This window comes from Gopherus evgoodei, chromosome 5 (genome assembly GCF_007399415.2).
Source record: "Gopherus evgoodei ecotype Sinaloan lineage chromosome 5, rGopEvg1_v1.p, whole genome shotgun sequence".
Taxonomy (NCBI): Eukaryota; Metazoa; Chordata; order Testudines; family Testudinidae; genus Gopherus; species Gopherus evgoodei.
This window is the reverse complement of record NC_044326.1, coordinates 131845826-131869165: the sequence shown is the minus strand read 5'-3', so window position 1 is coordinate 131869165 and position 23340 is coordinate 131845826. Positions and strand designations below refer to the sequence as shown.

General features: G+C 41.9%; 1 protein-coding gene across 9 annotated transcripts in view; it reads right to left on the bottom strand.

Moving 5' to 3' along the window:
• The window catches only part of SLC4A4 (solute carrier family 4 member 4), a 266082-nt gene that overhangs the window by 80936 nt on the left and 161806 nt on the right, over positions 1-23340 (bottom strand). For all 9 annotated transcript variants that reach the window (XM_030565189.1, XM_030565188.1, XM_030565181.1 and 6 more), the window contains one exon: positions 2300-2457. In XM_030565189.1, the coding sequence (XP_030421049.1) occupies positions 2300-2457 (158 nt within the window). The remainder of the gene's footprint in view (positions 1-2299; positions 2458-23340) is intronic.

Below are 23340 nucleotides of genomic sequence, written 5' to 3'. Positions count from 1 at the left end.
GTTCCACCTATTGCACCTTTTAGGATCTGAGAGTTCTGAAGTGCACTTTACAGCAGACATGTTCACTGCACAGGGAGGTTAGAACAAATGACCGAATGATGAGGTAGTTCATCATAGCCAATGTGGGCCCTTCTGGGATTTCCTTTATTGGATTTTACAGGATGCAACCACTGCAAATGGCTCTTCATTTCTCACAGAAGCACATTAATGAGCCTCCCTACTCTGATTACAGCTAACATTTGGTTTGGAGGACAGCAAATGGATAATAATATTTCCTGGAAAAAATGTGAACATGGAAGGCTGTATTGTTTTCAATAACACTCTGGAATAATTTCATGAGGTTATTAAGCTTCTCTACATCCAACTTCGGCTCTCACTTCAGAACAAAGGATGTCTAATTTTACCTCTACTGAGAAACAGACATGTATTTAAAAAAGAAATAAGCAGGATCAGACTAGTGACTGAAGTATTGAAATGTACAGCACCCAGTAACGCTGAGACAACAAAAACAATTATTGCTAAAAATAATCCACCCTATTTTTTCTAATGTATTCCTTAAAAAATACCCCAAAATATAAATAAATTAAACATATTCAAACATTTCTTAGCATTTCCATCCTAATGCTCCAGTGACATAGATTTCAGACATGCACACTGCACCGCGGTTAATAAGCAATGTTACCCAAACATCAGACACAGATCAATCTCTTTGAGCCCAGTTCATGACAATTACTGACAAGTTGCCACTTACCCATGATTATTTAACTTGAATATGGGCAACTTTGATTCCGTGTATTTCGAATCTTAGTAATACACGTTTATAAACTTTAGACCTGTGGACTTTTGACAGATTTATCTTCCCATATCAGTTTTATCTTGTGCCTTAATAGTTTGTTATTCTTTGCTCATGTAAGTACTTTATGTCTCCTCTTACAACGTTTCATATAATATATATCTCCTCTAACTTTCTCAGCACTGTGCAAATATTACTTTCATCATATAATGGACACACATTAAAAAAATTGTAATGTTCAAGTAAAAATAAGTATTTGCATACTCATACTTAAGAAATTACCAGGACATTTCAAACTCAGTATTTACTGTCAATGTAAACTAAATCTGTACATTGATATTAAAACATATGTATGTTGTCAGGTGCTAATATGTAATGGCATTAAGTGGTAATGGTATATATATAGTAATACATATATTACAGTAATATATATTAATGAAGCACCTCTGCTAGTGAGGTGGAATTGAAAAAGAACACTGTGATATAACCAAAATTCCATCTGTATGCAGCCTGTTCTTTTTGTTATAACTTTATTATGCTTCATTGGTAGTTTAAGTATATTTTACTATATACTTTTCATACTAATTACTTTCATGGTTTCTATCTAGAATACACAAAAAATGCAGTACATGTATCTAAGGTTCTACACTTTTTTCAACTGACATTGCCATGTATTGCATAGAGAAATAGTATGTAACTGCATCACTAAAGACTATTTTTATGCATATGACTAGACTTTTAACTGTCATATATTCAATTTTGTGAGTTAATGGCCCTGATAATGCCAATGTTTATGCATATGCTTTATTTTAAACATATGAGCAATCTCATCCACATACTTGAAGTTAAGTATGTTCACATTTACAAGATCAGGGCTTAAATTTCTAACACAAAAAGGGACGTGGTTACTTTAAAAAAAAAAATCACACTTCTGCCTGAAAAATCTGCGCTCCTTGTAACAACAAGTAACACCTACAATGACTATTATTGAAAGATTTTGTCCAATTTATTCACTTTTCATATGGGATAGCACTTTTATTTTCTTTTTAATAATGCCAGAATTTCACCCTTTGCATCTTGTCAGTTTCACTGTCCCCCATTTATTTTTTAGGGTCCTTTGAGACAACAAGGGAGAAAAAAGCATTTTTAAGAAGAAAATGTACTTATAAAACCAGAAAAAATACCACAGAATTCAGGAATGAGCGTAGTACTTCCTTCCATTTTCCCCCCTGACTAGATTTCAAGTTAATAGTGTCCCTTTACTGCTACATTAATCAGTGTTTATGTACATTCACAGATTAGATATTACAACAAATCCAAGATCTCATTATGAGAGAAGGGGTGATTTGTAAGCTAAGTTCTGATAGTCTTGGTAAAATATATAAATCCACTGCAAGTTACATTACAGAAAGCAATGGAGACGGTTCCCTTTTGGAATGGTGTCATTATTTTAAAGGTGAAAACACTTTTCTGATTCACGTTGCATGCTGAGGGAGACTCTCTTACCGGGTAGGAACAGGGACTTCAGTCAGAGCACCCAGCATAACTGCCTGCTGCAGCCGGACGAAGGCAATGAAAGGGTTTTCCAAGAAGTCTACCTCACCAACCAACACATTGGAGGCCTCAGCATCACGGGGCAATTTCTTCATAAACTTATTCTTCAGCTGTGGCAGTGAGAGGAAAAAGGGGGGAAAAAATTGATTCTCTCATTAGGCAGATTAATATGAATATATAATCAAACTAATCCAATTTTAGCCCCTCTCCTGTAACAGTACCATGATCTTTAAACATCCACCTGAACGCATCACCAACACTTCTTTGCAGCCAATATCTAATACAGCTATGCTCTATTATTTACTGGAACATAGACACGCACAGTTCTTTGTATGACCCACCCTGACCCACTCACAGCTGTCAAGCAGAGGTAAGACTGGGAAAAAATATCCACAGTGGTAGTATCTTCCCCCCACACACACACAAGCTAAAAGAAGTCAGATATTTCTCCCCACTAAAACAGTTAGCAATGCTACCATTAGGGTAGAGAGCCACGATGCCACTGGATTAATGGGGACAGGTCATGCCTTTTTCGGTTATAGTTTCTCTGAACTTCTAGTTTCAGGAAGACAGCACTGCATCAGATCACCTTCAAGTTCTCATTGCAACCATAAGGGTTAGAGACTTAACAAATGACAGCCTACATTCTGTGGGATCGGACGGTACCAACGGGGACTATGGCCCATTTCTACATCTTTGTAGAACCCGTCAGTATTCACATAGTATATATTCCTCTGTCCTTTGCACAGTGTGAAAGCATTAATGGAAGAATGGAGCACTCTATTAGCCTACCTAGGACTTTTAGCAGCAGAGCTGTCATGTGGATAACCCAGATTTCCCCAACCCCATCTTTCCAGAGCCATCCCATTCACTGACCCACTGGGAGCTGTGGCAGCGACTGCAGGAGTTTTTTGTAACAGCTCCACTGGTCCCCAGCCCCTAGGGTGGAGTGCTGAAGCAAGCAGGAGGCTAGCTGGCAATTGCCCTCCACGCTCCACAATGCCCTCTGCGGTCTCAGTGCAGGGCAGAGAATAGCAAAGAGGCAGATGGGACGGGAGCAGTTGTTAGAAGCAGACAGGAGGTGGGAAAGACATGTGGCCTACTTCCCCCATGACTTTAAGGGACCGAGGAGAACAAAGGCGCACTCAACTCTGGGGAGGGAAGGGGTGCAGGGACCAGAGACGATATTACCTCTGGGGAGGGAGAACTTGAGAGAGAAGAGAAGTAGGAGGACGATGGGGGAAGGCAGAACAAGAGAAAGATGGGGAGGGATTCATATGTTTCCATGGGATGCAAAGGAGGAAAAGTCCCATTTTATTGAAGGAAGCAAGATGTTCAAACACCTGCCATTCTCCCCCAGACACACCGGAAAGGGGGACCAAGCCTCTGGCCCTTCCTCCAATGAAGACCGAGTTTACCAGTTCTTGAGTACAGGTTGGCTAGCGAGGCTGGACGATCAAAGGTCTCCCACACATGTTGCCTCCTTAGCTTTGGATAAGCATCCAAACTTCTAGATATTAATCCATATCCCAAACTTTTGGAGGCTCTGCAAACAGTCCTATTAAATCACATTCTAATAGTGACTCCTCACTCTTCTACAGCGAGTCTCACCAGTAGATCTTAAAAGGGCTTTACAAAGGAAGTCACTATCAGTATCCCCATTTTGCACCCCAGAATGCACATAAAGCCCTCTGGGAAGCCGAAGTGAAGCTGTTAGAGATGGCAGGATTGGCAGAGACATTCACAATACTCCCATCTCCCCTATAACTGTTGTACTATCGTGTCGTGGTCTCTGTAATGCAAAATTCCTGCAGCTCCACCACTGGGAACAAACCAACCAACCAACCACAGAGTTTATTTACCCACCCACCCAGTAGCGGAGCTGCAGGACTTTTATAATTTTATAAATACATAATCTGGAAAACAGTTTAGAAATTATCATATCCTGAGAAGTTTTTCTGAGGCTTCAGTTTTTTCAGGTGATTATTCCATTCATGTGATGCAGGAACTATTTCCTTTCTACTATGCGATTACATTTTTTTATTTTTTATTTTTTTTAAATGCAGAGCCTGCAGTGATGCCTAATCATCTCCCTGATGGAGTCTTCTTCAGTGGCTTTTAAAACTTTCTCAACCATTTGCCTTTTGATCTGAGATTTGCAGTGGTTAGTCTCAGCCCAAGAGAGATCATTTTTCCCCCAGAGGCACAGGTTCAGCAAAAGCTACTCTTGACAATTGGCAGGGATGTGTCCTCCCAAGATTCCCAGCATGCTCTTTGGAAGCCCAATGAAAATCTGTTTGCATTTGGATGAATAAAAGGCTTTTGGAAACATACACTTTCCCCCACCCCCCTTTCACATGTTAACGGATTCACTCACTAACAATCTCCCAGCATTCTGTTGGCATAACACATGCCAGAGTGAGTCCACCAAGCAGAATTTCTCATTTGATGTGCAGGTGAGTATGGAATATTATCTGTGAGGGTCTACGCAGAATTACAGATGATATGCAAAGGTGCATATGTCAAGGTGAGGATGAAAATATAGGGGACAAGACCAGCTAATCCAGGGGTCCCCAACCCGGTGCCCGCGGGCACGCATCTAAATGCACCCGTGTCCTGATCGGCAATTGAGAATCCATCCAAAGTGGCATTTCGGCGGCGACGCCTCTGGATGACACAGCTTGCCACCAACAAGCGACGTCATCCAGAGGCGTCGCTGCCGAATTTTGGTGGCATTTCAGGGGATGCTCAACCACTGCCACGGTCCTTCATCTGGCACCTGCCAGATGAAAAGGTTGGGGACCACTGAGCTAATCCATTACAGAACAGCCATGTGTACCCTCAATGAATTCATGTACGCTACAAAACAAAAACTCAACTTGTATTTAAGTGTCTATGTGATAGTGATCCCAGATATTTAAAAACAAAACTGTACATAACTATTATATCTAAAAGGCAGCAGATGTTAGGCAAGGACTATTGTTCTTCCCCCATCCTTACCCTAATAATAGACACATTTCCCTTATTCCTGCCACATTATTTAACCATGAAAATAAACGCAGCCCAAACCCTATGAAAGCTACAGATATCATTGTAGGTAGCACTTTAGCAATGCAACTAAAGTGTCCCCTGATGCTTCCATAACCAAGCAGACATCCATTATTTCTTAATCAAGCCATCACAGTTAATGTTTCATCCCACCAGAACAACTGCCAACTTGATGGATTCCATTCCCCCCTTCCTCTGGCTCAGAATACTTTCCTCTCTGAACCCAACTTTGCATGGAAGTTTCAAGCTAAATAAATACACTGTTAATGAGGAATATGTACTTCAAGCCACCATAAACACCACTCTGCCAAATCCTCAGCTGTTGTGAGTCAGTGGCGCTCTACTGACTTCAGCGGAGAAATTCATTTAATAGAGCTAAGACAATTTACACCAGTTGAGGATCTGGCCCCATTGCCTCCCAAAATCCCCAGGGTACATGTGAACAGCATGTTTTAATATTTATAAACAGGAAAACATTAAAAGCGCAGGGAAAACATGAGGCATATGCTAATTCCCCAAACCAAATCTCTGCTAGTTTTAAATTTAGGCTGCTAAATAATTCCCTGCTTGCTAAAGCAATGCTGGAAGAATTAACACATACACAGGAGTCAGGACATGCTCGGCTGAGGCCATCAAGGAATTGTTTCACTAGCCAGGTTTGAATTTCCAATTAGGCACAGTAGGCACATGCTTACGGGCGCCTAAAAGTTGAAAGTAGGTTAAAAGTTTCGTTTTTTACAGAAAAACACGAAGCTCAGCTGCAGGTGGGGGCGTGTAAGGTGTAAATCCAGCCCTGGTTCTAGCTAGTCTGTAAATTCTGAAAGGCTTTACACTGTCAGGAAGGGGTGGGGAGAGGCAGTGAGCAGGGTCCGCTAGTGCATGGAAGCACAGCATTTCCTGTAGGCTGGCCCTGAGGAGAATCCAACAGGGATAGACCTGCTGCTGGGTGGAGGAGCAGGCTCAGAGACTCAGTGCCTCTGATCAAGCAGCACAAAGGAATACCTACTTCGCAGGTCTCTTTCTTCAGGCTTCCCTTTCCTTAGCACACAGGACATCAAACCTGTAAGAGATATCAAACCCCATCTCTCTCTCAGTGATTCCACTGCCCCACGGAGGAGTCGTGAGGAAATCAGACTGGCTCAGGAATTAGGACCTGCAAATTGCTCCCAGTGGGGCTGTGCAACAGGGAGTTGGCAAAGCCATCTTTAACAAGGCGGATTTGGAACTAGTTTGTGCACCAGTTTCCGGGAAGTCTCAAGATGGAGGTTATCAGTACAGTAAACACTGAAAGGCTTGTTAGTATTTGTAACCAGTGTTTTCTCAACTTCTGGGGTAAGGCGCATTGCTGTGCCTCCCTTTACAGGGATGTCACACATCAGCAATGGAGGAATCGGGAATGGTTAGTTATTATGTAGTCCTGCCTTGAGTCCACGGGACTGGACTCTATGACCTGCTGAGGTCCCTTCCAGTCCTACATTTCTATGATTCTAGCTACATCAGTACAAATGACTCTAATGCTGCCAACTGTACCTGGTGTGTGGACGAAAGTATTAAGATGTCTACCTTGCCATCAATATCAAGGGTGCAGAAAGATCATCTATGGTGAGACACAACATGCTGACAGACATTCTCCAGGCAGATGTTTGGTCCCTAGGGATGGGAGTGCCTTTTTAAATGATACTGAAGGCATGAATAGCAAACAGGATCAAAGTAAATGGACCATTACTCTCTGAAAAACAACCATGCAATTGGCACATGCAACTGCCTATGCCACTGTGGGATCATATTGCTAAAACTTTCATCCTTCCTTATTCCAGATCTCCCTTTCCTTTATCACCCTCACTTGTGGTGTCAAGGCTAAAATTTAGGCTATTCAAAAAACAAAGCAAAACAAACCTTTTCTAATAAAGTCAGTTAAACTGAGAGCAATGTAACTACCTACTCTACTCCATCATTTACAAAACCCAGGCATTTTAATAGCAAGAAAATGAATTGTTAAGGACATCATCAATCCTGTACTAGCCACATAACAGAGGTGTTATTCCAATCACTTAGGAATATGCATAATCACAATACAAGGTGCCTGATTCTCCACTGCTCAGCCTCTTGTGTAGTCATGGAACACAATGTAAAGCAAGTGTAAAATGCTACCAAGTAAGACTTTATACCCATTTTGCACTCACTTTCCCCAGGGGTACATGATTATGCCAAGCATTGGGCAGCGCAGAATCAATCCCAAGAACCTGAACTCTGACCCATGTAAGCAGGGCTGGCTCCAGCTTTTTTGCCGCCCCAAGCGGCAAAAAAAAAAACAACAAAAACCACACACACCACGATTGGCAGCAGCTTTACCGCATCACTTAATTTTTCGGTGACAATTCGGTGGCAGGTCCTTCCCTCCGAGAGGGACTGAGGGACCTGCCGCCGAAGACCTGGACGTGCTGCCCCTTTCCATTGGCGGCCCTGGAGCCGACCCTGCATGTAAGGGCCAGGTAGTGATTATGCTGTGCATCACTAAGACAATGTCCTTTATATTGACGGGATCTCATACTCGAACACAAGATGCCAAGGGACAACGAACAGTGACTCTCGAGTTATACCAGGAACCTGGAAGCGCTAATAGGGGAAGAACCTGAAGGAATCACATGCGACACATGCCTCCTGGCTATATTCTGACTCAATGTAATTTTCTAGTAAAGAGAAGTCCTAAAGTTTAGCCTACAGAGCTAACCCCTTCCCAAGGTCAGATTGTGCCCATGCACACGCGTGTGTACGTATTAGAGAGAGAAAGAATACTTATACATTCTTCGTATTTTCTCCTATTTCCAATGCCAAAAAAAGTTGGTTTCATTTACAATAATGGTCACTGCTGACTGTTACATAAGGGGATAATCACTTTGGGGCAGCCCAGAGATGGAAACCCAGTTTTCTGAGCTGATCAGAAACAGGGAGAAAAATTCCAGTCTTTGCATTCAATCTAAGGTTGGGTAAGCAGAAGGCCTGTCCTCAAAGAACACTGGCTGCGGTCAGCATAAGCACAGGGAAAACCTAAAAGACAGGAGCAGAGCTAAATGAGGTGACATAGGGTTAAGACACCAGTAAGGGAAGAAGTGTTGAGATTTCCGACACAAACTTGGCAGTGCTTCTAGAAACGCAACAGAGGATCTGTTGTGCTATTGCTCCTCAGTGCCAAAAACACACAGGAGCCTAATGGGGGTTTAGATGTTTTATTTGTGTGTTTCCAGTAATTGTTCTTTAAACAAGACGGGACTGTATCTAAGATCTTACACTGTGCTCATCACCGTTGTATCTGAGTGCTGGAGGGACTTTACTAACCAGCTTCTCCCTGATCAGCCACCTGCCAGAGTTATTCTCATTTATATGTCTTCTCTGAAAGTATAGACATAGCTTCAGACTAAAAATAGTTCCTTAGAGCCTGAAGGTTATTCTTCTAATCTCTCCACCTACATCCCGTAATTGCACCACCCAGGATGTGAGCATACCCACAAAGCAAGAAAACATGCATTGTCTAGGCAACAAAATGTAAGTTTGTAGACTAAATAATGAAGTCAATGTAATCAATTACTTCTGACTTCTTAGGTAGGAAAACACCGCAGTAGAAGTCTAATTAAAGGAAAGCATCTCTTGGCTGCTTTCCAGTATCTTCCTGGTGGTAGCAATCTACAAGCACAGGCTTTGGTTTAGCACTGGATTGCACACACTTCTGCTGCCTTTATTAAATGAGCCCTGCATGGTAGGCCTGTACCTGACCCACTAGTCCTGCTCACCATACTTCCCCAGTGACACCAGCAGGAAATCTCATGGAGGAGCACGTCCCTTTTCACATGACTGCTGCCTCCGCTGTTCCGCTTGGGGCTGTGCCGGTTTTTGGCAGGGGCGAGGCAAATAAAAGAACAAACAGGGACATGGGAAAGCAATGGGAAATGCAAAGATCAGCACACGCTGGGAGTATGGCCTACTACGCAGCCTCCCAAATGAGTCGGACATCAAGCCGTTCTGAAACGCTTTTCCAAAATGCTCAGTGTTGGTCTAATTTTGATTTTTACCATCAACTTCAGTGGCAGTCGAGATAGGCCAACGTTGAGTCCTTTTGACAATCTAGCCCTTTATACTTACTGCTGCTCTTAATAGTTTTGAGGTTACTGTGAAATAAAAAATAAAAATAAAAATAAAAAGAGAGGGAGATTATAGGCACTGCATGAGTTCACTGAATTGTAGGAAAAGAAACCCAGAAGTATACCTGTTCCAGTAAGTCTGGGGATGCTCCATATTTGGCAGACTGGTACAGAGGTTAGGGAACAGAGGGCAAGGGAGGAGATACTGCTCAAAAAACAAGGAATTGATAATATGAAACCCTGATATGAATCCTTAATTAGCACTATGTAGTCCTTTCCAAGTGCTGCTCCAGAAAGTAAAGGGATTGAAAAAAAAACAGATTTAAGTATTCTGCTCAACAGTAGGAACCTGAGGGTGAAGTCTTAGTCCCCGTAGACCCACACTCTCAGGGTATGTCTACACTGCAGGTAAACATCCACGACTGGTCTGTGTCAGATGATTTGGGCTCAGGCTGTAAAATTGCAGGATAGTCAGGCTCAGGCTGGAACCCAGTCTCTGGGATCCTCAGGCTCCAGACAGGCTGAATGTGCAAATTGCAATTATATAGCCCCGGAACCTAACTCCCTCGAGTCCTGGTCATCTGATCTGGGCCAGCCCCAGGTATTTAACTGCAGCATAGACATTCACTTGGCTAGACTCTGAGGGTAAGAATCAATGATTCCATCAGGGTATGGCTGGAAAACAGAGTAATAGTTTGTCCAGGGCACTGGAACTGAGAATAAATAACTGGGCTGTGACTGTGCTCCAGCAAAACAGAACGCATTAAAGCTTTGCTGAACAGGTTAAGCCAGTGGTTCTCAACCAGGGCTACGCAGAGGTCTTCCAGGATGCACATGAACTCACCTAGATAGTTGCCTAGTTTGACAACAGGCTACATTAAAAGCACTAGCAAAGTCAGTGCAAAGTAAAAATTTAAAACAATCAAAATGAGAAAGTCAGCAATTTCTCAGTAATAGTGTGCTGAGATACTTTTGTATTTTTATGTCTGATATTGGAAGCAAGCAGTTAAATAAGGTGAAACTTGGGGGTACACCAGATAAATCAGACTCCTGAAAGGGATACAGTAGTTTGGAAAGGTCGAGAGCCACTAGGTTAAACATGTGATGAATTAGCTAGGGATTGGTCCTCCTTTGAGCAGGGGGTTGGGCTACATGACCTCTTGAGGTCCTTTCCAACCCTGATCTTCTATGAGGCTAAGTGTTTTGCTGAATAAAGATAAACTGAAATGCATGTGTAAGTGCTTTGACAAGTCAGAGCCTAGGTGAGGAAGCTCAAGGCCTAAGGGTTGGGAGGGTGTGTCATTTTGGTGGATCAGGCCCATTTATCCCTAACGTACTCTTTAAAATGAAAGCACCATGAGTGAAGTGATATCAACAACATGTGTTCTGTTCCAGCTAAGCTTCGCAGCAGTGTGCAAAGCTTCTTTTAGCTCATTTGCAGCAAGTTAAATGATGGGACGACTGCAATCCATGTGCTTACAATCCATTTTGAACCACTCCCCCAAGCAGCTTCTAAAAAGATCCATGTCGTCAGCAGAAACAGCATAAAAAACCCCTCAATCATAACCACTCCTGCTACTTTTTCTGCATGTTGCTAAATTGAACACATTCTTCTGATCTGACCAAGGATGTCATTAGATATCCAACATTTTAACACTAAATTTCTAGGCACAGTCAACTAGAAAAATCACACTTCCACAGGACATATTTTTAACCAACTGTTGTTACAAGCCTCTCCTCCAATTACAGGAAGTGAAAGAGCTTAATGAACAAATATTATTAGGTCAGTTTGTTTACTATGTGCATCTGATAGCACTACACGCCTCATCGGCTTGACTGTTTTGCTGATGACCAGCTATACTTCCTACCTCTTGTATTAGCACAAGGCTATCATGGTTGTACCTTCCTCAGAGCCTGAATGTGCTTGCCAGCAACACAACAGCAGACACACTGCCTTCCAGGGAGGCAGGATAACCACCTTGTGGTTAAATCAGTAGTCCAGAAATTAGAAGACCTGGATTCAATTCCCTGTTCTACTACACATTTCCAGTGTGACCTTGGGCATGTCAATTTTTATGTGCTTCAGATCCCCCTCCGTAAAATACAAATCGCTTCATTGCCTCTCTCCTACCTTTTGGCTGTCTTCTATATTTAGACTGTAATTCCTGGGGAGGAAACGTACAGGGCCTAGCACATGGGATCCTAAATTCAGTGCTCATATCTCCCATTCTGGCACTAATAAACCCACCACAACAGTGAGGTTTCCAAATTTCAGGTCAGCACAGTAAGTGTATTTCCCAGAGCCCTGCATGGAGCCATGGAGCAAGTGGAGTCAGTCAACAGTTTTCTTCACTCTCAGTGAGGGGACCAAATGCCTCCCATCCCAGCCACGTGCACCAGGCTGGAGAGTAGGCACTGCTGTGTGGCGCTATGGAGCGCTGGGCACCCAGAGGGAAGGGGCAGTAAGATGGTGGGTATTCATTCCCTGGCATTTCTCTGCCAGTCCTGGGAGGGTATTGGGAAGCTGAGGCCTTACCTCAATGCTGCTGCTACTGACAGCACCAGTTGGCAGGAACGTGTGCAGAGGAAAGCTATGGCAGTTGGAAGTCAGGCAGCCCCAAGCACATCTGGAGATAGTGGTCTCACATCTGCCTTCCCATTCTGTACTGACAACTTAACTGGTTTGAAATCTAGTACTGTCTACCTGTCTGTGTGTCTAAAGTACTTATATGGAGCCGTTGCTCTAGTGACACAGATGGTGGCTTGGGCTAGTCACCCGAGAACAGACCCAGTAGTCAGGTAGACTTGTAGTCAGCTGGCTAATCTATGTCACTGTCTGTACTGCAGCATCCATACTCTTATTTTTAGCACACTAGCTTGAGCAGAGCTAGCAAGTGTCTGTCTACTCAGGCTAGGAGGCATGCTTCCAGCTGCAGAGTAGACCTACTCTAATTCAGCGTTCCTCAACAACCTGTCCGTGGACCAGCGCTAGTCCCCGGTATCGAAAAGGCTGTGAAACATGGCCATGACTTAGAAGCACAAGTCCTCTGGATTCCCCTGCTCCCCAAAAATCACTCATCACTTTTCAAAATCTTGGCCTACATTCTTTGGGGCAGGAACAGTCTTTTCCTAGGTGTCTGTGCAGCACCCTACGCAAAGGGGTCCTGACTCTGACTGAGGCCTTTGGTGCTACTGCAAAAAACAAACCAAAAACACAATGCAGAAGAGGGGAAGGGACCACCTGAGATATACTGCTATTCTTCTGTGGCACCCAGCAGGTATGGGCAGTATTTCACAGGCTAATCCAGACGACGATGGGAAAGCAGAAGCTTCAATAAATCAGTCACTAACTACAGCGCTTAAAAAAACCTATACAGCTGAACTAAAACTTTTACTGGAGAACCCCTCCAGCTGAATGGAGAAGCCCTTTAGCTAATCACATTATTTTAATGACGTTTCAGCTGTTGAGAAGTAGTCTGTAAATAATACTTAGAATTAATCTTAAGAAGAGCCTGTTTGCATGTGTTTGTGTATTAATATTTGATCACTTCTAGCCTAATGAGAAACTGCCAAATAAAAGCCTCTGTCACATAAGCTAAAGTCAAGGTAAACCACACCACCAGTTGCAGAACTGCTGGCAGCGCTCTCAGAAATTCAAGGCTACAGACCTGTGAAAGCTGAAACTGGTTGTTCCTTTGTGTGCTACACTGATGGCAGATGGCATCAACAGAATAGAGACTACCTATTAGCATGCATTTGCATAGGATAACTTTATAGGAATTGTGACTGATGCTTCTTGTTATTGTTACTTGACTTTGGCTACCAAGCAAATAGCAAGAACACCACTTACTGATGATCTGAGCGCAACAGAAGAATTAATGCTACATTAGCAGGGCACAACTAGTATTCTCACAAAAAGGTGCAGACACACTGTACCTGTACTTGCACACATTTTACTCCCTGTATTTTTGTGCCAATGGATGTTTTTGCAGTTATACCCTACTTTGAAAATCTGGCCCCAAACAGAAGTGTGAAAGAAAAAAATTGCTGTAAACCTACGCTCCTGTCACTTCTTTGATCTGACCTAAAAGGAAAGAATTACACATGCTGTCCTATCCTTAACTGTATACAGGCAAGCTATCTGCATGAAAAACCATTACCTTGCCAAGACCCAGCTGCTTTACTGAGGAAAGACAAATAATTATTCAAGACTGATACCATTGCACAGGGACATGGAAACATTAATAGCCATGGCCCGATTTATTAAAAAAAAAAAAAATCAGTAAAACAAGATCAGAGCTAGATGCTATTTGCAACTCATCTGCTGCAGTAAATTCATGACATGCCTTCCTCCTGTCATCTTTGAAGTGCAGGTTACAATTCCCCATCCCACTGAGCTAAATTTTAGTCACCATCACCACTGGAATGACCCAATCAAAGTAAACACCAGTGGGTTTAACCATCAAGAATGCTGCTTACTTAGGGGAAAAAAAAAGGAAATTGTACAGTTGCAGTGAAGGAACAAAAGCCCAAGAATGTAACCTTGTGGAAAGCGTGCTCTGGAAAAGCAAAACTACCAAAGCCGGCTCATTACGCAGAATACTACCTTATAGAACACTTTACGCTGACTATTTCTCAGAAACGTGTCCTTTCTCTATCAAGTTCCTGCTGCTTCACTTTGGAGGAAGGCAGTACATGCAAGCTTTACTTTAGGCCGGATCAGAACTCAGCTGACTGATACAACTACTTGTTTTTTGTAAAAACCCAAGCACTACAAGTTACTTATAGTGACCTTCGATTGACAGAAGCTCCACTTAAAGCAGAGCAAATAAACTGCACCTAAGCTTAGAGAAGGTGTTCTGGGAAAAAAGTGACTTCACTATGGGCCTGATCCAAGGCCCACTGAAGTCAAGAGTCTTTCCATTGACCTCAATCAACTTTGGTTTAGGGCCTCCAAGAGAACTCTGCTATCCAGTCTTAGTGCTTAATTCCTCATCAACACCATCACACTAGCTCCTTAGACCTTATTCTGCTGTCACGCTGGTTTTACCATGGTGTAACTCCATGTACTTACACGAAGTTGCTGGCAAGTCACACTATGTGCGTGGGCAAAATCAGGCCCTTTAATGGGAGTTGGGTAAGAAAGATAAAGTCAATAGGAATCTTACAGCTGACTCTAACGGGCGATGGCTTGGAACCTGCAAGAGGAAGATATTACTGGAGTCTCCACCCTCATTGCTGATGAGATGTGGCCAACAGCTGTCTTGTCCAAGCCTCTGTGCAAGAGAGGGCATCACCTAGACACTCTAATATTGACTCGAATTCTCACTGACCCCTGTAAAATGTCACAGCAGTTAAACCTCTGGCTCTCCTGGTAGACCAACAGGGAATCTTTCTTCCTGTGCAAGTACTCATAAGTGCTGTTTTAGCAAGGAGAGCAACATCAGCATGGTATGATCCCGAACTCTAGTTAAAACATCTCCCCCAGCTAGAGGGAATTCTTTTGGAGCTAGTCTCTGAATTGAGCACCCTTTACCTCCGGCACTTAGAAACGCATCACCAATTTAAACAGTTCAGTACAATGAGATAGTCTAACAGGGTGGCTTGCTCTTTAGGACTAGCCAACACTGATTATGGAGGAGCCACAGCTGGGTTGAATCAGGTGGTTCCACTATAAAAGCAGCAGGAAGCTGCAGTGAAAGGGGGCTGCTTGGGGACAGCAGAGATGGTTAAGAGTGCATAGTCCACACCCATGAGCAGCTTAGTTATACAGACATAAGTTGGTGGTGTAGACCAAACTTTAGTAAGAGGCCCTGAAGAGGGGGAGGAATTGTTAGCAGGGTGCCGCAGAATGACCTTTGGCCACAAGTTGTCCATCTTGGTTACAGATATGGATAGAGCTTTGAAATCACCCCAGGACATGAAGTGCCATCAGTGCAATTAATCATATATTATTTTAACACAATGCAAACTGTGAAATGATACAGTTACAATTGGGTCAGAAGGAGATCAAAACAAACATCTTGAAGGTGCATTTCCCCATGCATCTCAATATCAGTAACATTCTAATCAGTTCTCTGTATGGCTAATGGAAGGCTAAATGTTCTGTGCAAGAAGAAAGGACCTGGCTTCCTTCCACTTCCAAAGTGAACAAATTATGATACACTGAAAATCTCATTTCTGACAATGGTATGACGACAGTGTATCTAAGGCTACTTAGAGGGACGCTGTCAAATTAAAAAGAATAACTGCGGAAAGATAAACATCCTCGCCTATGCTTGAAGTAGCACCTTTTGGAGCATTTTAAAAATCTGATCTAGTTTATGCCCTTTACTTTTTGTATTTCAGCTCAGGCAATCACAGTATAGTATATTTCACTTTTGCTTCTAGTCAATTTCACATTCTTGCACAAGCAACCAATACTTTGTAACACAAATGTATTTGATTAAAAAAAAAGTTCTCACTGGAATTTGGAAAAAAAATATTCTGGAATTCTTTTAGTGCTAAATGTTTTGCCTGACCATACTCAAAACAAGCTACACAGAAATTTTCTTTTTATTTTTTATTTTGCTGCTGAGTAGTGGGAAAAACTGAGCAAGCAAAAACTAGTCTGTTGGGCAATCTGTGTATCTATGTGTATAAACAAAATAAGTGAAGTCTAGGCATTAACTAGTCTCCCTGGAAAAGTCTGTTTCCCTTTTCTTAAAGGGTGTCAGCTACAGGTACAGAAAGGGAAAGTCATTTTCATTTGAGACCCCTGGAATAAAACTAGGTCATTCATTCTGACAGATATAGAAATTAGGAATACCCGCTGGTGATTAGGAAGATTCGTCCATTCCGTTTAAACAGTAAAAATCAGTCAAGCACCCTCACAAAAAATCAGTCAATGAACTGAGTTCTAAACAGCAGGAAGTCCTCAGTCCATCCCTCCTGGGAAGAGAATGAGTGTTTCTCTGATCGAGGCCAATTTCTTTTTAACTTTACAATTAGCTTTGGCTGAGGTTTCTGTTGATATGGAAACACTGGTTTGGGTAAGCACTGCACACATCACAACAAATAAGAAGGGCTTTGTGCATCTCTTTGACTAAGCACTCCAGCTGACCACACTCCAAGCCTTTTCACATCCTGAACACAAGTCTTTCCAGCTGGAGAATATACTAGTCCATTCTATTATCTATATATCAATACATACTCCACTTTGTATATGCTAGTGCACATACTCAACAACGAAAGACGCTAACACACCCAACAGACCTCCAAGAAGACATTTTCCCATCTTTTCTTCTATTTCAAATATAAACCACCAGAAAAAGCCTTTAGGGGTTGCCAAGGTCATTTTAACAAAGCATGAAGGACCAACAGATTTTGCACAGTACTGGGAACGCCAGCACTGTTATGTGGCAAAGAGCATCAGATTCCCAGGTTCCTGTGGAGTATTCATGATGTCTTCAAACAGAGGTAGTATTATGAGATTCAAGAGACTGACAAAGAATAGATTCTAATTCACACGTAACATACAAAACATGGAGTTCAACTTCTGTTTGCAGACAAAGATCTGTCCTGTGAGCCAAACAGCCACTGAAAAAGAAAATCCGCAGGATATACAAAACTATTAAAAATCGGCAGTTGACATACGAGCCAACTCCATCTCATGTCACTAACAATGTGGGTAAGGTAGTATGTGGTGAATCAAACAGTGTAACCAGGTTGTGCCCCTCAAATTCCGTGGAAGTCAGCTGCACAAAGGGGAGGATGGAACTGTTTAGGACCAAGGCGTGAGACAGGGATTTAAGGGATCTGAGCTCTAATACCCTAACCACTTGTAGGACCTTAGTCAAGCCTCAAGCTCTGTGCCTCAGTTTCGTAACAGGGGGGTTGGGAAACAATTAATTACAGGTATATTGCACTTTGCTCCTTCCAGCTAAGTATTCCCAAAGTTAGATTTTAAGGGATATTGTCAGATGGAAACTGAGCCTAGATTTGGATCTTGTAAAAATAAGCTTTCACATAAGTCCTATAATATTTCCTTGAATTAATCATACGTTAGCTCATTTGTAAACATTCTCTCGCTTGATGGCAACTCAAATATTGCAACAGCATGCCAGTGCATTAAAGCCTACAACAGAACAGAACAAAGAGCGACTAGCCTCTTTTCACTAAAAACCAGAGCTAGAGGTGAAGAGACTCATAGTAAAATTCAGAGACATCATACTGGGAAGAGTAATGAACATCAGCAATGACAGAAAGATGACACAAATTATCTACAGCAATTAAAACCATAGGCAGAAAACAAGATGAGACTCAATGTGTGGCAGAGATGCTTTTAACCTAGCATAGGCATCCATTTTTATTACTGTGTAAATCCAAACAACAAGAACAAGAACATGAGAGAACATTTCTGAAGACGTATCATCTGAAACTTGTATACACTCAATGGTAAGGATAAACCTGGACAGCAAGAATGCTAAGAAAAACCTCATATTGTGGTGTTAAACTGAAAATCGGGATGAAGTTTGCACTACTCATATACAGCAGTAAAACTAGGTCACTCCAGTTTTGGCTGCATATACAGAGGCATTAAAATATCCCAGAGAAGGAATCTAATAACCCTCTCTTTACAACTCTGTTGCAACAGCACCTGGAATATTGTACTTATTTCTGGGCACCTTGTTACCAGAAGGATATTGACAAGCTGGTGTCATTCAGAGAAGAACAATAAAAATGATCAAGTGGCGGGGGGGGGGGGAGGGTAAACGTATAAGGAAAGTTTAAAAGCACTAAATATACAGTATGTATAACTTGATTCAGAGATGACTAGCCACCCAATCTTTCTCCCATTTAAGTAAATGGGAAAACACCTATTGCTTTCAATGGAAGCAGGACTATACCATAAGAAAGCCTAGGACAATTTAAAGGGTTTGAACACCAAGGAGGAAGAGGAATTATTTAGGGTGATGTGTGGGGGATAAAACTAGCAAAAACGGGGTAAAATGTGGGTAGTTGGAAGGTTTTTCCTAATATTCACTGACATCTCTTAGGATGTGGAGTACCCTCTCATCTGAAGCAGTGGAAGCTCCATCCTTTGGGACATTGCAAACTAAGCTGGACAAAGCATTAGAATATTTGCTGTGAAGAACAATCATACATTGGCAGGGAGATGCACTGGGTGGACTAAGAAGTTTTTTCCTTCTATGATTGGCTAAATTCTGAGAAGTTTTTTTCAAGTTATATCAGGTCTAGCAATCCAGGCATTATATGTAATATATTTTAAAAATTATCCTTAAACATATTTTTAGCAGGCATGTCCCCTTAACTACACCATGAACATTAAAGTATTTCCATGTCATCCTTCTACTTGACTAGGTTACTGTCAGTTCAGTGTGAGAGAAAGGATTCCAGGGTACCCAAGAGTTCTCTCCTATGTAAGCAGTTAATGGTAACTATACACTCCAAGGCGTGTCAGATTCTTCATCATGAGCATATCCGAAACTGGTGGAGCACGGGAAGGAAGCAAAAACAACCTAATGCAGTAATAATCATCTCAGTAATGGTTTTCCTTTCCAAAAGGATTCACCTGCATTTTCTAGAACAAACCCTGCAAAGGATCTATCCAAGTTCATTTGCGAGGATTGTATTTTTTGACAGCACTCAAAATGTTAATTATGTCCCTTACACTGGTGTCATTGCGATATGGTTTTAAAGACAAGAAATAGTCTCTCTCCCTTCCTATAGTCAGAAGAATCCCCTACCACTAAGCTCTGCTCTTGAGGCACATAGAACATCACTTCAGACTTTTATTTATAAATTGGAAAACAGAAAAGAAAAACAAAATTTGTCCAAAAGCGCCAGGGCCTTTGCTCGTTGGGCTAACTGTAAATGATTGCTATGTTGCCCACAGCTGGTGTCTTCTGAAATAAGACAAATGGAGGCAAATGATTTGTGTAAGCTCCGACATCAGGAGGGAAGCAATGGGTGTTCTGTCAATACCAGCAGATGCTAAAAATGGAACACGCCTCCTCTTTAATTATCTTTTTTAGATTTGCCAGGGAAAAAAGTAAAACTGAAAAATCATGCTTAAAAATAGCATTTTGTGTGATTCATTTAAATTCAGTTAATAATCAGCAGCAATAGGTTCTAGTGGAGAGCTGTGACTGACTCAGGACCATGCTTGCTTCTGAAAGCAGCTCATAATGTAGAACCAGTTTGCAGTTACTTGTGCAATCTAAATTTAACAAAGTACAATAAGTCCGTTTGTCACTGTCGGGGAGGCGGGGGGGGGAGAATGTTGATTATTTAATGAACTAATTTTCATGTTTACAAACCACCAGCAACTCACCATAGAGTTTAAATTTAAAAAACAGTTGTGTGTGTATTTAGTGCTAGTGAAAGGAGTTGGATAAGTAGCCCAGGCAAAAGAAGCTGTTTATCTTCAAGGCAGTAGCAGAGGAAACTTCCTGCCCACACTATCTTGCCCCAACACAGATCTGGGGAAGGAGGAGGAAGGACTTCTTTTGGGGCTCAGAGATACATCAACTGTCATGCTCATGCAGTTCTTGACCTTTCTGCTGAGGGCGCCAGCAGATTTTGAGATACAGGAGCTGGAACTGAGCCCCACCAAACTCATCTCACATAGGAGTCACCAAACATCCCACAGAAGGAAACAACTTTCATTCCCTACTGAGCTGGGCTGGATTTGAGCAGGAGGCCTCGAGGTGAAAGACCCTCTAGCCAACTGGCAATGCCCTGAGGCTTCCAGTGCGCTAATAAGTGCTAGCTGAAGACTAAATCCAGACTGGATGTCTTTCTAAAAGAAACATGCTCTAGTTCAGCCAGAAGTTATGGGCTGGATGTAGAAAACAATGGATGACATTCTATGGCCTCTGACAAGATCATCACAATGGTGTGTTCTGGCCTTAAAATCTATGCAAGCGAACAGCACCCTGCACCTGACAGAGGGAGATGTGGAGTAGTCATTTCCTTCTCGCAGGTTACACACATTCCCACTCCTGTGGCTCAGCTATAATAGGAAGAAAAGAAAAATTGGAGAGGGAGGCAGTGCGGCCCTTTCTACACTGCAAATACAACCATGTGAGGGCCTGCATGTAGCAAATTACACTGTTTCACAATTTTGGCCTGGTTATGATCATGGTGAGTTTGCCACTCCCCTTGGTAAAAAGCGAGACATGCCAAGTGATGGGACACCTTTTACCCATGGCCAGATGACAACATAACACCTCTCCCCTGATAGTGACAGACTCTGCATTGTCACAAGGGACTTCCTTCAGCAGATAAGCCGCTACATAGTGCAGCCTAAAACCATAATATCAGCCTCAGCAACATCTGCAAATATACAGGTTTGATATACGTACACAAACTGTATATATGATGTTGTGTGTGTGTCTGTGGGGGAAACGTAAGATCTAAATTCAAGTTGTTCTTTGTGTGCAGTTAAGATCCACAGTTCAGCTTTTCTGCAAACTCACCATTTTGGCAACAGATCTTACTTATTCTTGTTGTCACTGCGGCTTCAAAATAATCCATTTTCTAGGAGTTACGTGCAGGAAAATGAGTGAAACGCAGGATTTTGAACTTAAACTAGACATTCCTATTTTCTCTATCTTAGAAACCCAGCACAGGGCTATCACTTCAGGCTTTCCACATCATTTTATTATCGGCTATATCTGCTTCTCGTGACAATGCCATGTCATCTTATTCCAAGTACAAGAAAGAGACCTTGGATAAAGTATTATGCAAAGGAACTTTCCTAACCCCACCACTATTTATGGAGCAACCTGTTCTTTGATACAGGTTTAATCTGACTGCTTATCACATGGAGTCAATAACCTGTAGTCAATAAGGCATACTCTGTATTGGGAGAGAGAGAGGGGCAGATTTACACTAAACTAGTGACAAGATTTTTTTTTTTTTTAAATCAGTGGTGATAAATGTAGGCAATCTGTTTTCCAAAGGTAAGATCACAGCATAAAGTGCAAAGTTAGTCTATAATTATCAAAGGGGAAATTAACCATTTAGATCCCAAACAACCATAAAAATAACACAGTTAGGTATATTGCAACTATCGAATACGTGCGAGGTTTACACATTTTGGCCTTAATTCAGAAACGCACGTAAGCGTGTCCTTAATTTAAGCATATGCATCAGTTCTACTGACTTCAATAAGTATCATTCCTGAACAGGGCCTGCTCTTTACATCTTCAGAGGCAAGCATGTATGACTTATTCATGCTTGTTATGATTTACACCATGGATACTGGTATCAGAAGATGGAATCAAAAGTAACGCTCAAGCAAACCAAGCACACTTTAATACACAGTTACACAGCTAGGCTATTAGATTACTAAATTACACTATGACATAATACAAATACAGCAATGGGATGGGATGGGATTGACAGTCGTACTTATCGCTGGTAAAACTTCATCCCGACTAAAGTTAAAGGGAATTTTACCACTGCCTTCCGTGGGAACAGAGTTAGGCCAATGCTAAGCATTTTAGAAAATCCCACCCTAAGAGTCAAATTACCTGGAAAAACAAATGTATGTCAAGAAACCATTGTGTAGTTGAGCACTCAAAAATCAGTACCACCAAATTAAGGCTAAACACGTTTATTTTAACTCTGTCCCTAAGGGCATCACAGCAGTTTTTAATTACATGATCATGAACAAATTCTCAAACACAATATATCTAGCACAAACTTTTCTCTACACATTCTTCAATACATTGAAGTCAATAGGACTTAATCATCTATTTGAGTGCTTTGCGGAACAGGGATAGGATAACTCATACTTAAAGTTAAGCATGTAATGAAGTGCTCTGCAGAATCAGGGCCACAGGTAATAACACACACACGCTCATAGCATGCAGGAGGACACTTAATCAGCCTAGCAAAAAAACTGTACTGTTCAGGCTCAGTATATACATAATTTTCAAGTTCTCTTAACTCGGTTAAATCAAAATCAATCTCACTGAGAACAAAGGCCACATACTGCCTCTTAGCAAGTACAATTTCCAATTCAAATTGCAAACCTCAGTCATTTCAGATTAAGAGTGCACGCTCGCTCTATCACGCTTAAAAATTTTTTCCAGGCTCCTTTCACTCTCAAGTCACTTGTGGTCACAGTTCAAAAATGTCCCAAAAAAGTCATCTTTAAGCTCACACTGAACATGGGAAGACTTCAGCCTGAAAGGTGGAAGTTTCATCAAGTTATGATCATTTGAAAGCAGAGAATTTTATGGGTGGGACAATTTTCTAAAGCGTTCTGCATTGATCTAGTTCTGCATTGGCTACTATTGACTTCTATGGAAGCAATGAAGCCAATGCTGAACCCTTCTGAGAATCCCACCATGTAACTAATCTGCAGTATCCAATTCCTTTCATTTCTCTCAGACAACAAGCTTTTCCCCAGGTCCACTAACTATCTATCAACTACCCTGGCAGTGGGGAAGGGGCAGCAAGCACTTCACATTTCTGAATGAGTTCTCCAAACTGAGAAACTTCTGCCCTTCCCTGAGACCACTCGCTACTCCTCACACGTTACACTTCAGCCTTCCACTGGAAGTCAGAAGTTCATTTTCTCTCTCTCTCTGGAAATAGTCTAAAGTTTACCCCATTTGCAGCTAGACTAAATTCTGAAATGCAGATTAAAGAAGGCAATGATGAAAACAATCAGAAGAAAACACAAAGCAAATCCAAGGTAAGCAGCATGGAATGTTACTGACCCTCCTGTCTGGGTAATGAGCCTTGCTAGCACACTATGGGAAAATCTCAGTTATATACCATTTTAGCAAA